At 51.5% G+C, this 17,841-nt stretch overlaps 1 protein-coding gene across 1 annotated transcript in view; it reads right to left on the bottom strand.

The window, feature by feature from the left end:
* Positions 1-2,461: 2,461 nt before the first annotated feature.
* The window catches only part of LOC133339598 (PHD finger protein rhinoceros-like), a 45,208-nt gene continuing 29,828 nt past the window's right edge, over positions 2,462-17,841 (bottom strand). The window contains exons 10-12 of the mRNA XM_061547723.1: positions 15,573-16,013; positions 11,160-12,779; positions 2,462-10,053 (exon numbers count right to left, since the gene is read on the bottom strand). Coding sequence (XP_061403707.1) covers positions 9,383-10,053; positions 11,160-12,779; positions 15,573-16,013 — 2,732 coding nt within the window. The 3' untranslated portion in view covers positions 2,462-9,382. The remainder of the gene's footprint in view (positions 10,054-11,159; positions 12,780-15,572; positions 16,014-17,841) is intronic.

Raw genomic sequence — 17,841 nt, 5'->3', positions numbered from 1 at the left:
ACTCCCTTTCACACACGCGGGGGTACAATACGAAGGGAGTTTCAGGCCTAGTTCTAGGTTTTAGGGCGCTGAGTTTTTTTTTATTTAATTTCAAAGTTTTAATTAAAAGCTATCTCAGGGAATTATTAGGGCGCTGTGAGTTTGTTTTATTTAATTTCAAAGTTTTTTAGTTAAAAGCTATCTCAGGGAATTATAAGGGAATGTTACACGTATTTAGCCATGAAAGCCTCATTAATTTAAATGTTTTAATTAAAAGCTATCTGAGGGAATTATAAGGGAATGTTACACTTGTTTAGCCAGGATAGCTTCACTGAGTCTAAAGGTTTTTGTAGGGTCATGCCAAGTGTTTGCAGTAGGGGGCAATGTTGATACACGGACGGACGGACGGACAAACGGACGATATAATCTATTGGTGTCTGGTCCACTTCGTTCCTACCAATATAACCCCCCGATCCACCCCCTGGACCCAGAGCAGATCCCCTGAGTGGACCCCAGAGCGGACACCGACCCCCCCCCCCCTAAAAACTTGATCACCCTGCGAAGCTTGCAATTGAAAAGCTTCCAAACCCACAGAGGGGGAGGGGGGGCCCAGACCCCCACCGTTTTGGCCAAGTAACACCGAGATGTCGTCAACCAAAACCAAACGTTCCAAACGGGGTTCTGACCCCCCCCCCCCGCCCCTAGAACCCCCAATCCGTTGTCCACACATTTTTAGGTGCCCACGAACGCCCATTTCGAAACCGAGGTGCTCCTGGGGGGCGGCCGAGAGAGGGGGGGGGGGTAACCTGGCCTAAGACCTGAAGGTAAAACATCCTGGATCACCCTGCGCAGGCTTCAGGTCTCCATCTTCAAAACTGTGTGAATGCATCCTGGCAAGCAAATATACAGATACAGACACATCCTCCTGTACTGATGCAATATTACAGCGCCAGGAGGGCGAGCGTGGAGGCATCAGCAGCCACGCTACAGGTGGTGATGGTTATGGGGAGGAGAGCGGAGGGAGTGGGGAGGGTGGGAGGAGGCGCTACCACCAACAATTTCCCAAGTTCTGTGGTCCTCTATATATGAAAGTGTTATCAGCGTTAATGTGTTGAGGAGTTGAGTGGTGACGGGATGTCACACTCGCCTCGGGAGGAGTGACGTCATGTCCCCTCGGGGTATTTGAGGGGGTACCGGTGACGTGGACGAGGTCTTCGCCAGGAGCCGGGTTCTTGAGCGGTAGGGAAGTGGGGACCCAGGGTAATAGCACCAGGCTAGGGGGGGCTACTTTACCCGGCTGGCCGAGTTGGATGAACCATCGGTCAGCGCTGTGGGAAGAGCCCGTTGGCCTGGGAGGCATAGGGATTCCCAGTATCCTTTACCCTGGGGAGATTTAGCTTTACCAAAGTCTTGTATTATCCCTTCCCCCAAAAGCTAGGCGAAAGCCGTAATAAGCCGTTTGGCGTGAGCCCCGACAACAACTGCCTTCGTGTCGTCTTTAACAACACAACATATATAAGAGGAAACCGGAGCACCTGAAGAAACCTCACGCGTGCGAGCGGGCAATACTCTATCCCATACAGATGGACCTGCTTGTTGTGTTTAGTTGTCCTTCCCCCACACCTCCGACTATCAGAGTTGGCTACGTACAGTGCGAGAGAAGTTAAAAATACATCCACACATCTGACTCGCTCATTCTCACACTCACTGTCCCGCTCTCACTCACTCTCACCGTTTTACTTTCAGTGCCTCTTAGACTCACGCTCACTCACTCTTGCACACACTCACTGCCGAGCTGATCTCGTCAAGGAGCATAAACCGTCACGCAAACTCCGATCATTCTCACTGCGGCTTGAGGCTAACCATCGAACAAAGGGTCGCCGCATCGCGCGCTTTCAGATGCACTTCTGCGGCCGTCTGGAAAGCTCTTCCGATATTAGAAAACCACTGGAGCTATGCACTTTTAAATCATCTAGATCGACAAACTAATTTCTTTAGAACTGCTTGTTGTGTTTAGTTTGTTGTCCTTCCCCCGCACCTCCGATTAGCGCAGTTGGCTACATACGGTGCAAAAGAAGTTCAACACACACTACATACAGACAGCAGGTGGAGTCCGCACACTTTGCCGTACTGCCTCCTCCTGGCAGAGCCTGGGTAGGGCTCCTCCTTGACGGGTAGAAGGGAAGGACTTTCACAGCCCATCTGTGTGTGATCCACCTACCCTTGCTGCTGCTGCTTCCACAGCCATCGGATGACTACAGGAAGCCACGTGCAGCAGCAGCAGCATGGCCGCCACCGCCTAAGATGGGCTCATGAAACCCGCCTGCGTGATCGTTTTGAGTTTCACAAGCTCGGAAGCTACACACGTTTAATGAAGTTCAAGGTCTTACACATCCCGATTTAGCAGCACCCTCCTGAAGACGAGTCTTGAGACTTAGCAGGCTTTGCTGGATAACTAAAGGGCATCATTCTAGACCAGACATGGGCAAAGTACGGCCCGTTGGGCTTTTTAATCCGGCCCGCCAAACTTGTCCAAATATTATTATTACCTCCCTCCTGTAATGCCCCCATTCCCCCATTAGACTGTGTAATTCAACAAAACAAACAAAACTTAACTCCGAGTTCTTTCCGAATTTCACGAGTCCGTTCTAGACCCCACAGTTTTTTTAACGACTTTTAAGCACAGAAAACATAATTAAAGTTTGAAAAATCATTAATTATACAAACTTTTCAATAATTTCCTTCTTCACTTCGATTTAAATTTTCTTTAAAAACTTCTTCTCACCAACATTACCACTCATTACCACTTTCTCCGAAGGCAAGTTTGTAAAAGAATACATGGTACAAACAGCAGACATCTTGTGTCCGGAGATCAAAAGCAAATTTGAAAAAGTCAGTTTATCACGCAAGACTGTGACTCGCCGTGTGGAACTGATTGATCAAAAATATAGCCAGTCAATTAAACAAAAAGTCTGATTCCTTTATCCGAGGCATTGACGACAGTTTTGCGATAACAGAGGAGTTTTTGACCATGGAGTCCCTGAAAGGAACAACGCGGGAAGAGGACTTGTATAACCAGGTATCTGCTGTCATCGAAAGAATGACGCTACCTCGGAGTAAACTTGTCAATGTCACAACGGATGGATCGCCAAATTTAACTGGAAAAAATGTTGGGCTTCTGAAAAGAATCCAGGATAAAGTGAAAGAGGAAAACCCTGTCCAGGATCTTATTTTCCTTCACTGCATCATCCATCAGGAATCTCTGTGTAAGTCTGTATTGCAGCTTAATCATGTCGTGAATCCAGTCGTAAAACTTGTGAACTTTATACGAGCAAGGGGACTTCAGCACCGTCAGTTTATTACGTTCCTGGAGGAAACTGATGCGGATCATCAGGACTTGCTGTACCACTCTCATGTCCGCTGGTTAAGTTTGGGTAAAGTGTTACAACGAGTGTGGGAGCTGAAAGAGGACATCATCACATTTTTGGAGTTGATGGGGAATTTGACGAATTCCCTGAACTAAGCGACAAGAACTGGCTTAGTGATTTTGCGTTTGCTGTGGACATATTTTCACACATGAATGAGCTGAATGTGAAACTGCAGGGGAAAGATCAGTTTGTTCACGACATGTACAAACATGTGAAAGCCTTCAAATCCAAGCTCACTATGTTCTCCGGAACAAATTGCGAACAAATCTTTCGCTCATTTCCCCACACTTGCCATGCAGGAAGAGGCACCGCGAAACGCAAAAAAATACAGCAAATCGCTTGAGGACCTGCACGGAAAATTCTGCCGTAAGTTCTCTGATTTCGAAAACATTGAACAGTCACTTCAGCCGGTGTCCTGTCCCCTGTCACAAGACCCTGAAACAGCACCACAGGAGCTGCAGTTGGAACTGATAGAACTTCAGTCTGACTCCGTCCTAAAGGAGAAGTTCAACTCTGTTAAACTGAATGACTTTTATGCTTCACTTAACAGAGCCACGTTTCCAAACCTCCGGAGGACTGCACAGAAGATACTGACTTTGTTTGGCTCGACTTATGTGTGTGACCAGACATTCAGCATCATGAACGCCAACAAAGCCCGTCACAGATCAAAGTTAACGGATCAGCACCTCAGATCTATCCTGAGAATTGCCACAACCAAAATAACTCCAGACTTGGATGCACTGGCAAAAATGGGAGATCAATAACACTGTTCCCACTGAAACTGAAAGTGATGATGTGTTGCTGCAGCGAGGTTGGAGCCAAATCTCCAACACACAGCCTGCGTGTCTGCTCTCACCTGTTAATGTAGATTATAAAGAAGTTCAAGTGAGGTAATTGGTTTGGCGCAGGCCTCAGATGTTTTCATGATGTTTCATCAGTCACGTTACGACATGTTTTTGTATTGTTCATGTTCGTGCAATTTGTTAAATTTCCTTGCAAATAAATGCTTTTCTACCTGTTAAAGGCCAAATCCTTTCATGTAATGATTTTTACATGTCATTTATATTAGTTCACACAAACACTCCATCGATCTGTTCCTGGCCCAGCCCCTCTGTCAAATTTTAGAACCCATTGTGGCCCGCGAGTGAAAAAGTTTGCCCACCCCTGTTCTAGACGATGTAGGTGCCTTGCTGCGTGCGTATGTGCATGTAAGGGTGGCGGGGAGCGTTGATGTAGCGGTCAGCGCGATGCGCTACGAACCCGGCGACCCGAGTTCGATTTCTGCTCACGGCCAACACGAATAACAATTATCTGAACCGGGTATAGGCCTCCCCTTAGGTCGCTTCAGCCTCAAATGAGTACCTAGTGTGGTGTGTAAACATTGCCATTGGGGAGACAAAGGCGGCCGGGCGTGGTGTTGGCTACCCACCCCCTCGTGTGCCGTTCCGGCCTTCATAGGTGCTCGCTAACAGCACTTGCCCTACAGTCTGTTACAGGCTACACGGGGGATATTTGTCTTTGTGTACAACTTGGTTGCTCTTTCTTTCCTCTTCTCCGATGCCGACTCAGGAGTGAAGTAGGGAAAGTATAATTATCAACAACATCAACAACAACATCAACAACAACAACATCATCATCAGCATCATCAGCAGCAGCGTTTAACACGCCGCAGGTTTTCGTGGCCGACAGAAAGTTTCAGAATTCATTTTTGTTTTGGGGTGAGGGCGTCACGCAAGTAAAAATATTGTGTCGTGTTAACCCTCCTCCACCCGACAGGGCTAGTTGACAAAGTTGTTACGTGGTGAGCAAACAAAGTGCCGGATCGTCGGCACCGCGTGAGCACCGCCACCACCGTTAGCGCCTCCAACACCGCCCTGGGAACGAAAGCTACAAGCAGCGGCACCAGGCAGTTGGCAGACATCTGATTTATTCTAAAAAAAGAAAATCTATAATGAAGCAATATAATAACCAACATCATCATCATCGCTACAAGGTCAATACAATGCATACCACTTCAGTGGGAAAGTCAACAGTGGCCGTCAAACAGACGAACAGACCGGACTAGTCAGAAGCAAATGTGGAATTTCTACAATTGTGTCCCAGTGCCCATTGATAGAAATAATGCCGCCCCCAACATTTGGACGGCGTTGGCCTTTTGATTAAGGTGGCATCTACGGAAGGAAGCACAGCAGGTAGGATTTCCTCCAAAATGTAAAAAATATATATTTAAAAAAATTAATTGACCGGTCTATTCCAACGAAGCAGGACCCTCATTTTTTTTCTTCTGGTTTAAGGAATTTAAAAAAATACACATTCCCACAGACAAGGTTTACAAATGCTTTTGTTTCTCCGTAATATTCTGTGGTGCCTGATGCGCGTACATCTCCGTGTTAATACAGCGCTCCGCCAAAGTAAGATGCACTTTGGTAAAGACACGCGTTTTATATCGGCAGAAGACGATTCTGAACAACAAGACCACATCTTCCGGAAGATAATCACTTTTTAGCGATGTTTACCAGAAAATCATTCTGACGGCTGATGCCCAGTCTCTGCTGTCTCTCTGGGTGTGTTCGCTAATCGCAGCGGAGGAAACTGCCATGGTGGCTAGGAGATGTTAACTCCTTCGCCTGGTATACAGGAGGTCGTGGGGTCGATCACGACCATAACGATGCCTGTTGCTCTAGATTTGGAGTCTGCGTCTCTCTCATCATCATCATGGTGGCTAGGAGATGTGAACTACCTCACTTGGTATGCAGGAGGTCGTAGGGTCGATTACGACCCCTGACAATGTCTGCTGCAATACATTTGGAGTCTGCGTCTCTCTCTCTCATCACCATCACCATGGTGGCTAGGAGATGTTAACTACCTCGCCTGGTATATAGAAGGTCGTGGGGTCGATTTCGACCCAGACGATGCCTGCTGCTGTTGCTGTATATTTGGAGTCTGCTTCTCTCTCGCTCTCTCCGTGGTGGTCGCGTGGATTTTTCTCCAGGTCTTCCGTTTTTTTTCACTCCACATTTTTAATCAACAACTCGACTAGAACACATCTTCCAGTAGAGAGGGTGCATTTTCAGGATGATAAGATGTACCCCCAAATTAAAAGATATAAAAATAGAGTATACCAACGAGCATCTTATAATCAGGAGAATACGAGAGCGGGCAATGATTTGACCGACATCCCAGCTAGCGCCGGTGATAAAGGAAGCTCCCTGAAGGCGTACAGACAGACCGAAGGTCCGTGGTGGCTTCACAAGCGATGGACATTTAGGCGATTGGGAGAACGGTAGCTCAAGGAGTCCACAATAGCCGAGTCAGAGAAACCGAAAACGCTGAGACCCAGCATTCCCATGCGGGTTTCAGCTGCCAAAGCACACCAATTACGCCGGGGTTTCCAGTGCAGAGGGGGTTGATGGTCTTAGCCCAATCACCAGTCACTTGCATAGAGACTCATAGAGTCGCACAGAGCCATAGTCTCACGCAGAAATCCATAGACTCACGCAGAAACCCATACACTCACGCAGAGGTCCATAGACTCGCGCAGATCATCACGTAGACTCAACTATGATTAAACCGGGTTCTCAAGAGCAATGGTGGAGCCAGGATTTTCAGGTAGGGGGGCAACCCCTCCAGCAATGAAAAATGATGGCGCAGCCATCGATCGAGGGTCGAATTCGAACCGCGTGTGATCGGCATTGCGCTCGCTGAAGGTGTTTTGCCTTTAGGGAAGTCGTGTACTGTATACGCAACTGCAGACAATTCTGAGTCACTTATAACTGCTTTGCCGTTACTTATTGCCAATTATGGACGCAGACTATTGTCCTATCATCTCAGAGTCCCTAGCACGTAATAATATGCTACACAGTGGCAGTGGGGGTCGCAAAATGCCGATTTATCTCCATATATCAGGCAAAGTTGTGATTATGTGTGTCTGTTCAAAATGTTTAGCATACTTCCCGACATGCAACAAACTTGAAATTTGCCATGTGGGTACTTTCCAGACTGTACACCATGCACAAATTATAAAAATACACTTTTTTTGGGGGGGGGGGGGGGAGAGCTCAATAATGCAGAATTTTTTTGCACGGCAAGTGAGCTGTGACGTCAAATCTGTCATGTGACCCGCGCATGAGGAAGCGTAACGCATTGTAGTGTCGTGGTTAGCGCGGCGCACAACGAACCCGGCAACCCGAGTTCGATTCCCGCTCACGGCCACCACCGGTGACGATTATTTTTACCGGTCCTCCTGGGCCTCCCCTAGGTCGACTCAGCCTCAAACGAGTAACTGCTGTGATGTGTGAACATCGCCACTGGGGAGACAAAGGCGGCCGGGCGTGGTGCTGGCTACCCACCCCCTCGTGGGCCGTGCCGGCCTTCATGGGTGCTCGCTAACAGCACTTGCCCCTACAGTCTCACAGGCTACACGGGGGATCTTTGTCTGTATCCTGTGGGTGGGTGGGGGGGCAGCGACTGCGTAGCGATTCGTGCGCTGCGCTACAAACCCAGCGACCCGAGTTCGATTCCCACTCACGGCCACCACCGGTCACGATTATTTGAACCGGTCCTGGGCCTCCCCTAGGTCGACTCAGCCTCAAACGAGTAACTGCTGTGATGTGTGAACATCGTCACTGGGGAGACAAAGGCAGCCAGCCATGGTGAATTTAAGTCCCGGGCGAAGCCGGGTAGTAAAGCTAGTTACTAATAAACCCCAATGATCCGTGCCACCCCCCCCCCCCCCCCCCACTGGTTCCGCCAGTGCTCAAGAGAGAGTTGATGATAGTCTCAGCCTGGTTACCAAGCGACTTGCAGAGTGAAGTGTAATTAAACTGGTTCTCAAATGTAGTGGGGCTGATGGTCTCTAGGCAGTCATCACTGATCGCACAACAAGAGATACCTTCCCAATATTTTCTAGTACTCCAAAGCCGAGTGCAGCACTGAGGGCTATAAACACGAGGTGACCGCAATGCCAGGGGGGTTCGCGATTTGATTCACAATTTACATTATTTTAAACGCCGCGTTGGATGTAGCGCCTCTAGCGGCTGGAGGGAGAGGGTTCACGTTGACCCACAGCATACACCGCGAATCGAACACAAGTGCATACCTGTCAACCCTTTATCAGTGCCCTACCTTATTACAGACCAATTCAGACCTTATTGGTCACTCAGTACCCTTATAGATCTCAACGGTTATCCAAGGGAGAAACACAAATGGACGATGTTTTTGTTGCCCGTATTGAAGTGGCTGTATGCCGTATGGACCTGACACTGTACGGGTTGACAGCTATGCAAATACATTGCCCCCCCCGCGCGGTCGTACGCATGCATGCGAGCGTTCAAAAATAAAAACAACACAAACCGAACGGATTTTAAGATTATGGAATCACCGCGTCGCTGCACGGACCAGGGTTGGTCGGCCCTGGGTCAGTCAGGCGGGAGTCGATAGGCCGCAGGGGCCGAGCTGTGAAGAGTGTGGGGCCCTGCAATCGGTGGCTTTGCCCGATGTGCATCACGTCTTCAGCCGTGGTGCTGCCACCTGTTCCTGTTTATCCGGGAATGTCCGCACCCCCCCCCCCCCTCGCGTTGAGATAGCGGGCCGGAGAAATCTGGACGTCTTCCCAGGGACAATTCAAGTTCCCACGTTGCTTTGTGTGAGTTGAGTAAAAATGCCCCACTCCAGTTGTACATGCAGTTCTCCCCTCCCGCTGTCGCCAAATACTCTCCTTATTCGCCCCGCGAGACGTCCCGGGTTCGTCCACCTCAGAGGTGGCAACCATACCTTTCCGGGGCAGTATTGCGTTTGTTTTCGCCATGTTGCTAAATCCACCGCGCAGAGCCAGCCATCTCCACCGCCTCCTCCTCCACCTCCCCCTTTTCATCTTCCTCTTCACCCGATCGTCATTTAAAAAGAAAAACCGTTCACGGTAAAAACCATCGATAAAAACTACAAAAAAAAACACTCGCGATCGTAAAGTCAGCCACTCAGGTCAGCACCTGAGGCCTGTCGCTCCAGGCCTGAGCTTTCTTCTTGGCGAGCGCCAGCCACGTGGGCTCGGCGCTAGCGGCGCCAGCGACCACTGCTAGTGCCGCAGGAGAAGCGGAAGCAGCAGCGTTGGGCGCTGGCGACCGCTCTGTTCCGGAGGGCGCCGCCGGCCGCCGGTGGCCACCGCCGCGAGCTGCTGCTGCTGCCCCGCTCGGCCTCGACTGGGAGCCGAGGAAAGCATGAGCGGGCGGCGCCCGACGCCACTCCACTCCTCCATCGGCCGCCGACATCGGCTCTTGCCCTACCCTGCGCTGCCGCTGCTGCTGCTGCTGTTGTTGCTGCTGCTGTTGTTGCTGCTGCTGTTGCCGCTGCAGCTGCGGATTCTGCTGCCGATGCTGTTGCCGTTGCAGCTGCTGATTCTGCTGCTGCTGTTGCTGATTCTGCCGCTGCTGTTGTTGATTCCGCTGCTGCTGTTGCCGCTGCTGTTGCTGATTTTGCTGCTGTTGTTGTTGCCGCTGCTGATTCTGCTGCTGTTGCTGAGGCTGCTGTTGGTCGCGGTGCTCGGCGAAGCCGCGCTGTTTGCGCCGGGCGAGCGTGATCCACGTGGGTTCCTGCGCAGGGATGTGGAGGGGCGTGGATGGAGCGGCGGCAGCGGGGTCCGGAGCGGGAACTGTGACGCACAAAGGGAGAGGGGGCGAGAGGAAGGCGCTGGGTTGACGGGACGCGGGTCGAGACGAGCGGGAGTTGACAGGGCGGCAGTCGTCACGGCGGCCGGCGTCACCGCGACCATAGTCCCCCCCACCCTACCCCAGCAAGCTCGACCCCTCTTTCCGTTGTCCCACCAGCGAACAAAGACGGCCGGCACTGCATCGTCGCGCGGCACTTCCAGACGCGCTTCCGCGGCCGTCTCGAACGCTCTTCCTTCCCACGTTAGGAAGCCACTGGGAGCTGTGTATCATCTACATTGAGAACTCGTTACGTTAGAACTGCTTTTCGTGTTTAGTTTGTTGTCCTTCCCCCCGCACCTCCGACTAGCGTGGTTGGCTACGTACGGTGCGACAATACATACAACATACGTACATACGTACTGTACATACATCATACATTGGTCCTGCCCGTCAGCTCCACCCCCCTCCTCCCATTGGCTCTTCCTTTCCTCCATTATGGATGTTTCTCCGCATTCTCTGGTTTTCGCCTCCACATTTAGAATCAACATCATTTGGCTGCCGCGATAGATTTCCACACGATGATAAGCCACTTTGTCGAGCCACCACTTGCGATAAGCCAGGTCGCTTCGGAAAAAGAGCGACACAGTACCTCAGTGGGGCCTTACGTGGTGAAATAAAAAAAAATTGTTTAGTTTATAGTTTGAGGCTGTATCTCAGAGGTAGTTGTGCGATATCCACTTCCGTGGACCGTTCCCTCATACGTTGTATGATGGACCGCTCTGGGAGATTTGCTGATGGATTCGTGACACCACGCCAGACGGGGCAATCCAGATACGGTTGAGGAGGGAAAGACAAAAAAAGAATCTAATCTAAAAGAGAGAAGAACCATCGTTGGCCCATCAACTCATGACGACTACTTCAGAAAAACCACTGATGCCGAGTGTTACAACTAGTTTTCACGCAAGTTAATTCTCACGGCCAACTCCGTGAGATCCACCCTCCGGATTGTTCACCTTACGACACAATGCCGGTCACATAACCAGGGTAAAACGTGAAAGGGGGGGTGAGGGGGGAAACCGAGTGGGACCGAGGCCATAGCAGCACTGACCCGCAACGGCACTCCCCGTGCGGGAGTCCAACTTGTGCTCGCCGCCGCCTGCCGCCGCCGCGCTCTCTGCGGGCCCCCCTCGCGCCCCCCTCCCCTCGCCCCGCCTCGCCGTGCCCCCCACGGCTTTCTCAGCGATCGCCGAAAAATCCGGCGAGGCGGCCTTCGCCTTTGCCACCACCAAAGCCGCCACGGGCTGTACCCCTCGTTCCTCCTCCTGCTCCGGTGGCGGCGGTGACGACGGTGACGGCGGTGACAGAGTCATGGCCTCGCGGGCAGGAAGCGCGCCGGCCTTCGGGGACCTGTCCACGGTGCCGAGCCCGGCTCTGGCCACGCCCCCGGCCGCTCTGGTCTTGTCGGTGAGCGGAACCCCATCGCGTCCGGCCGAGGGCACCGTGGATTTCCCCGGCGTCCTCGCGGTTGGCGAATTTCCCACCACACGCGGTCCGCCCTTCCGAGCGGCCTCCGTGCCGTCCTTCGCCACCACCGCCACGCTGAGCTGCTCGCCGCCGGTGCTGTGCCGCTTGCGCACCCTCCTCTCCTCCGCCACGCGGTCCTGATTGAACTTGAGCGAGTAGGACGTGCGGCGCAGGCGCACACCGAACGGTGACGCCCCCTCTCCCGCTGTTCCGGCCGTCACAACCGCCGCTGCCCCCTCCTCCTCCTCCTCGCCATCGTCGTCGCCCGGCTTGGCGAAGGCAACGGAAGTCGTCGTTGTCCGCCCGCCGTTCGCGTCGCCCTCCGTCCCCCCAAACTCGACAATCTGCACGTTCCCAAACTCGCACCGGCGCTTCTGCCCCTCTCCCACCGTCGACTGAGATTCCCCCGCCCTCGTCTTCCCCGACTCCTGCCGCCCGACGCTTCCGGCGGCCGCGGCAAAGCTGGCGTCTGATTTGGGCCAGGTGGCGCGCTTGTCCTTGCCGGCCCGTGGCGTTCGAGCGACGACCATTGTCGGCGCCACCGCCTCGGACTTCCTCGCGGGCGCCCACGACGATGGCGACTTTCCAGCGTCGGCATCAAAATCTGAGAACGATGACCAAACGCCACTCGGTGACGGAGACTCAACGGTAGCCACGCGTGGATCCGAGGCCGGTGACTTGTCGTTACCCGCCCGCGCCTCGCCGACATCCGTGCTCGAGGACGGCACCCCGCCGGCACCAGCCGACAGCCGTGATCCACCGGGAGCCGCCTCCACGCCCGAGGGCGGCGATTTGTCGCTGCCCGCCCACGGCGACTCTCCGGCATCTGCTCCGAAATCCAAACTCCACGATCGGTCCCAGGCCGACGCGACCGAGAACTTGGCGCCCACCGAGGTGGCCTTGCGCAGCGGAGGGTGCCGTAGGATCGGGGAGTCGGACGGCGGCGTGGCCGCCAGGGAGAAGCGGAGGCCCCTGTGGAGGTTCTCCTCGCTGCTGCTCTTGACGATGGCGGCGGCGGTGCGGCCCGTGGGGATCACGGTGAGGCCCCCGGGCGTCGTGACGATGGTGTGGCCGCTGCCCGTGAACGTCACCACAGCGTCGTTCCTCCTCATCGTCGTCGTCTCGTGCTCCTGCCGTCTCGCGCTCCTCGGCGTGCGTGCGCTCGGAGCGGCGGTGACGGCGGCGGCGGGGGGGCGGCGGCCGTCTGGAGGCGAGGGGTCACGCAGCAGGTCAAGTACAGGGGAAGTATGGGGGCGGTGGTGGCAGTGGTGCCAAAACGGTATGGGGTGTGGTCGTTGCCTGCTCAGGACACTGCTGATCCAATGAGCTACGATGTCCAGTAGGACATCTGTGTAGGATGATTAGCACGGTTGACTACGTACGGTGCGAAAGAAGTTTGACATATAAAGAGGTGGGTCAGGAAAAATAAATAATACGTAAAATAGATTAAGTAAATAAGTTTACATTGCATGTATATAGAAGTTCTTTCGCCGACCACAGCAATACAACACACAGTAGCCCCTCAATAAAATTGCACATTAAAATGTACAGTGAGGGAAAAAAGTATTTGATCCCCTGCTGATTTTGTATGTTTGCCCACTGACAAAGAAATGATCAGTCTATAATTTTAATGGTAGGTTTATTTGAACAGTGAGAGACAGAATAACAACAACAAAATCCAGAAAAGCGCATGTCAAAAATGTTATGAATTGATTTGCATTTTAATGAGGGAAATAAGTATTTGACCCCTCTGCAAAACATGACTTAGTACTTGGTGGCAAAACCCTTGTTGGCAATCACAGAGGTCAGACGTTTCTTGTAGTTGGCCACCAGGTTTGCGCACATCTCAGAAGGGATTATGTCCCACTCCTCTTTGCAGATCTTCTCCAAGTCATTAAGGTTTCGAGGCTGACGTTTGGCAACTCCAGGACCTTAATGTGCTTCTTCTTGAGCCACTCATTTGTTGCCTTGGCCGTGTGTTTTGGGTCATTGTCATGCTGGAATACCCATCCACGACCCATTTTCAATGCCCTGGCTGAGGGAAGGAGGTTCTCACCCAAGATTTGACGGTACATGGCCCCGTCCATCGTCCCTTTGATGCGGTGAAGTTGTCCTGTCCCCTCAGCAGAAAAACACCCCCAAAGCATAATGTTTCCACCTCCAGCATTCCTCCTCCAAACACGGCGAGTTGAGTTGATGCCATTTTGGTCTCATCTGACCACAACACTTTCACCCAGTTGTTCTCTGAATCATTCAGATGTTCATTGGCAAACTTCAGACGGGCATGTATATGTGCTTTCTTGAGCAGGGGGACCTTGCGGGCGCTGCAGGATTTCAGTCCTTCACGGCGTAGTGTGTTACCAACTGTTTACTTGGTGACTGGTCCCAGCTGCCTTGAGATCATTGACAAGATCCTCCCGTGTAGTTCTGGGCTGATTCCTCACCGTTCTCATGATCATTGCAACTCCACGAGGTGAGATCTGGCATGGAGCCCCAGGCCGAGAGAGATTGATAGTTCTTTTGTGTTTCTTCCATTTGCGAATAATCGCACCAACTGTTGTCACCTTCTCACCAAGCTGCTTGGTGATGGTCTTGTAGCCCATTCCAGCCTTGTGTAGGTCTACAATCTTGTCCCTGACATCCTTGGAGAGCTCTTTGGTCTTGGCCATGGTGGAGAGTTTGAAATCTGATTGATTGCTTCTGTGAACAGGTGTCTTTTATACAGGTAACAAGCTGAGATTAGGAGCACTCCCTTTAAGAGTGTGCTCCTAATCACAGCTCGTTACCTGTATAAAATACACCTGGGAGCCAGAAATCTTTCTGATTGAGAGGGGGTCAAATACTTATTTCCCTCATTAAAATGCAAATCAATTTATAACATTTTTGACATGCGTTTTAATGGATTTTTTTGTTGTTAATTCTGTCTCTCACTGTTCAAATAAACCTACCATTAAAATTATAGACTGATCATTTCTTTGTCAGTGGGCAAACGTACAAAATCAGCAGGGGATCAAATACTTTTTTCCCTCACTGTAACTCGATACAACACGGGCAAGGATCAACGTTACAGATCACATTTGCAAATGCGGTTGCATCCAGCACTAACCTGCAGCTTCACGGAGGATAAACGACGTTGTTACCGACTATGCCACACTGGCCAGGCAGTTAAAGAGGTGGCAGTACCCACACTTTACCTCACCTGTACATCGGCTAACTGTGTACCCAATGCGAGTATAAAGTTTATTCTCAATTTGACTATTATAGCCACTGACAATACACGAACAGCCTTTGTGGGAGGGGGGGGGGGGGTGAGGCTGGGCAATAGTTGCTGCTATAATGCCGTAATGCCAACAGAGTGCTTGACGGTGTAAATTTGTGTTTCGCCGAATCCGACAAAACGGCACAAGAGTGGAAAGTTGCCTCAAGCGCCCTCTGCTGCTCATCTCTGCTGCACACCAAGAACTCTGCCGCACAACAACCACTGCTGACTTCCCACAAAGCGGTGCCTATAATATAATAAATTACTATAACTAGTTTTCTTTTATTTTAAGCTTTCGTGACTGCAGGAATCTATGCTCCTTGGTTCGTTCGGTAAAGTCACGTAGGTATAAAATACGTAGGTATTTTATACCTACGTGCCCACACTTAGACGAGTAGCTCTTTTTCAGAAGCGACCTGGCTATCACAAACGATAGCTCAACGCAGCAGCTTATCAAGTGGATATTTATCGCAGTCAAATATTATAAATGCGCGTTTCTAAACGTGGAGGGAAAAAGAAGTAGGACATGGAGAAAAATCCACACGGTCACAGGGAGAGAAACATGCAAACTCCAAATATACAGCAGGTGTCAGGGTTGGGATCGGACCCACGACATCCTGTATACCAGGTGAGGTAGTTAACACTTTTCAGCCACCGTAGCACCATATATACCTTACAGAGGTGGTGTTGTGAGTTAACCTCTCAATATAACAACGATTTGAAAAAATAGCTTCATACCAAACTTACTGGGAACAATGTCTCCTCCCGGAGTCGACAGTTTCACTCTCCTCGCCTCCTGCTCTTTGCCGATGCCTCGTCTCACCTCACCGTTGCCACCACCGCCAGCACCACCAGCACTGCCACCACCTCCAACGTCACTAATATGACCATCTCCATGACCACCACCCCCATGACCACCACCCGCATGGCCACCACCACCGCTGCCACCACCACCGCCGCCGCGCCCTCTCCTCTCCTCCTGTTGCCGGACAGAGGCCTCCGCCGCCTCCCTCTCGCTCCTCAGCTGCGAGTCCGTCACCAAGATGGCCGTGTGCGGTACGTCCACACGGGACACTGGCACCAGCTTCACCTCGTCGTAAACCACCGCCACAGCTGCTTCTGCCGCTGACGCCTCTCGCAGGTTGGAGGGTCCCGAGGAGGCAGCAGCGGGGGCCGCGGCTGCAGAGGGCGGTAGCGAAGGTTGGATCCCCATCCGAGTGGAACGAGGCAGCGCGGCTGTCAAATTTGGAGTCGGGGAAACACGGAGAGAGAGAGTGCACGCACCGAAAATACGAGCCATCAGGAGCCAGAGCGGCCGCGGTGGTGGTGGTGGCCACAATGCTGCACGTGGCTTGTAAACCAGCGCCGTGGAGGAAGAAACGGTTGGTGCGAAACTCGTTTCCTGTGGGCGTCGAGGAGCCGTACCCCTGCCTCTGCCAGAAGGCGATAAACAGCAGCAGAGTGTGTGGACTAATCTCCATCTGTTCCATCTCACTCCCTTCTAGTCATGGGTGGACTAATCTCCATCTGTTCCATCTCGCTCCCTTCTACCCGGGGGTGGACTAATCTCCATCTGTTCCAACTCACTCCCTTCTACCTGTGGGTCGGTGCCAAGCAGCCATACACCTGGCTCTGTTAGGAGAGGGCGGTAGAGCAGCAAAGTGCGTGGAGTAATCTCCATCTGCTCTATTTATTACGGGATAGAGTGTTGCTCCCTCGCACGTGTGGGCTTTCTCTGGATACTCCGGTTTCCCTCCCATATGCATAAACAACTCACAATTAATTGGTTGATAGCATCTTACATCGTTTTTAAAACCCAATGTAGCCGGATCCCCCTCGAAAGAGTCCTAGGACTTCTGGTAAATGAGTGCTTTTGTCTTTGCTGCTGCTGCTGCTGCTGCTCACCAATCACGGATCTCCCTTGTAGGGTGTTCAAGGTGCAGCGCTGCCAGTTGACATTTCGCTAACGTGCACTGCACCACGAAGACCAAACTGACTAAGAAGGCGTTGAGGTGTTCACAACCTAATGCTGAAGATTAATGTTATAACTTCGTTTATATCTTTTTTTACTTTTAACGAATGTGTAGGCTTATTGCTCCATGTAACTTACATTCATTCATGTGATGTTGTGCTTCCTCGTGAAGCGCCCTGTAAGGGGCCGTCCATAAATGACGTCATGCGATTTTGGACGATTTTTGACCCCCCCCCCCCCTTGTCACACGGCGTCACAAAAAGTCACGACCCCCCTCAAATATGACGTCACAAAGCTCTGCCCCCCTCCCCCCCCCAAAAAAAACATGCTTCAAATCGCTTTAAACTATTGTCATTGTAGTGCGTATTTAATGTGGCGCTGCACTCTGATGCTGTAGGAGAAAACATTTATTAAAAAGTATATTTAGTTAAGTAGAACGTGTTGTATATATTTATTTAAAGTTGCGCATTTTGATGTGACGTCACATTTCTCAACCACCCCCCCCTCGTCACACATCGTCACAAATGTTTGACCATCCCCCCCCCCCCCCAGGTGCGTGACGTCATTTATGGACGGCCCCTAACAGTGTCATTGCGAAGGGCAATGTAAGTACGACAAAATCGCCGCTCAGAGATTTGCCCACCATATATGGAACAAAGTGGGTGTCGCTTTAGCCGAAGAGGGCGTGTCTTTGCCCACATGTCGTCACTGTGGATCGTTAATCGAGGTTAATTATGATCGATTCCGCTCAATCGATTCACAATAAACCAATGTCAAAAAAAGAATCGTAATTTGCGCATTAATCACCGTGTCGATTTATTGGAAATCGATCCACGGATCGAGTTATGATGTAACACGCCCCCCCCCCCCCCCTTCATGTGATTGGCTAATATTGGCAAGATCGGTGATGCAGCCATAGACTGCTTTTATTTCCCCACAGCACCTTTGTTAAATGGAGTGCGTCGATATGACCGATGGTCAGATAGCCGGGGTAACCGGACACTCAGGACCATCAAAGTCAGAATGTTTATTTAT

This window comes from Lethenteron reissneri, unplaced genomic scaffold (genome assembly GCF_015708825.2).
Source record: "Lethenteron reissneri isolate LAM-NWPU_2019-01 unplaced genomic scaffold, ASM1570882v1 scaffold_1931, whole genome shotgun sequence".
Taxonomy (NCBI): Eukaryota; Metazoa; Chordata; class Hyperoartia; order Petromyzontiformes; family Petromyzontidae; genus Lethenteron; species Lethenteron reissneri.
The sequence above is the reverse complement of the archived record's forward strand: the minus strand, read 5'-3'. Positions and strand labels throughout refer to the sequence as shown.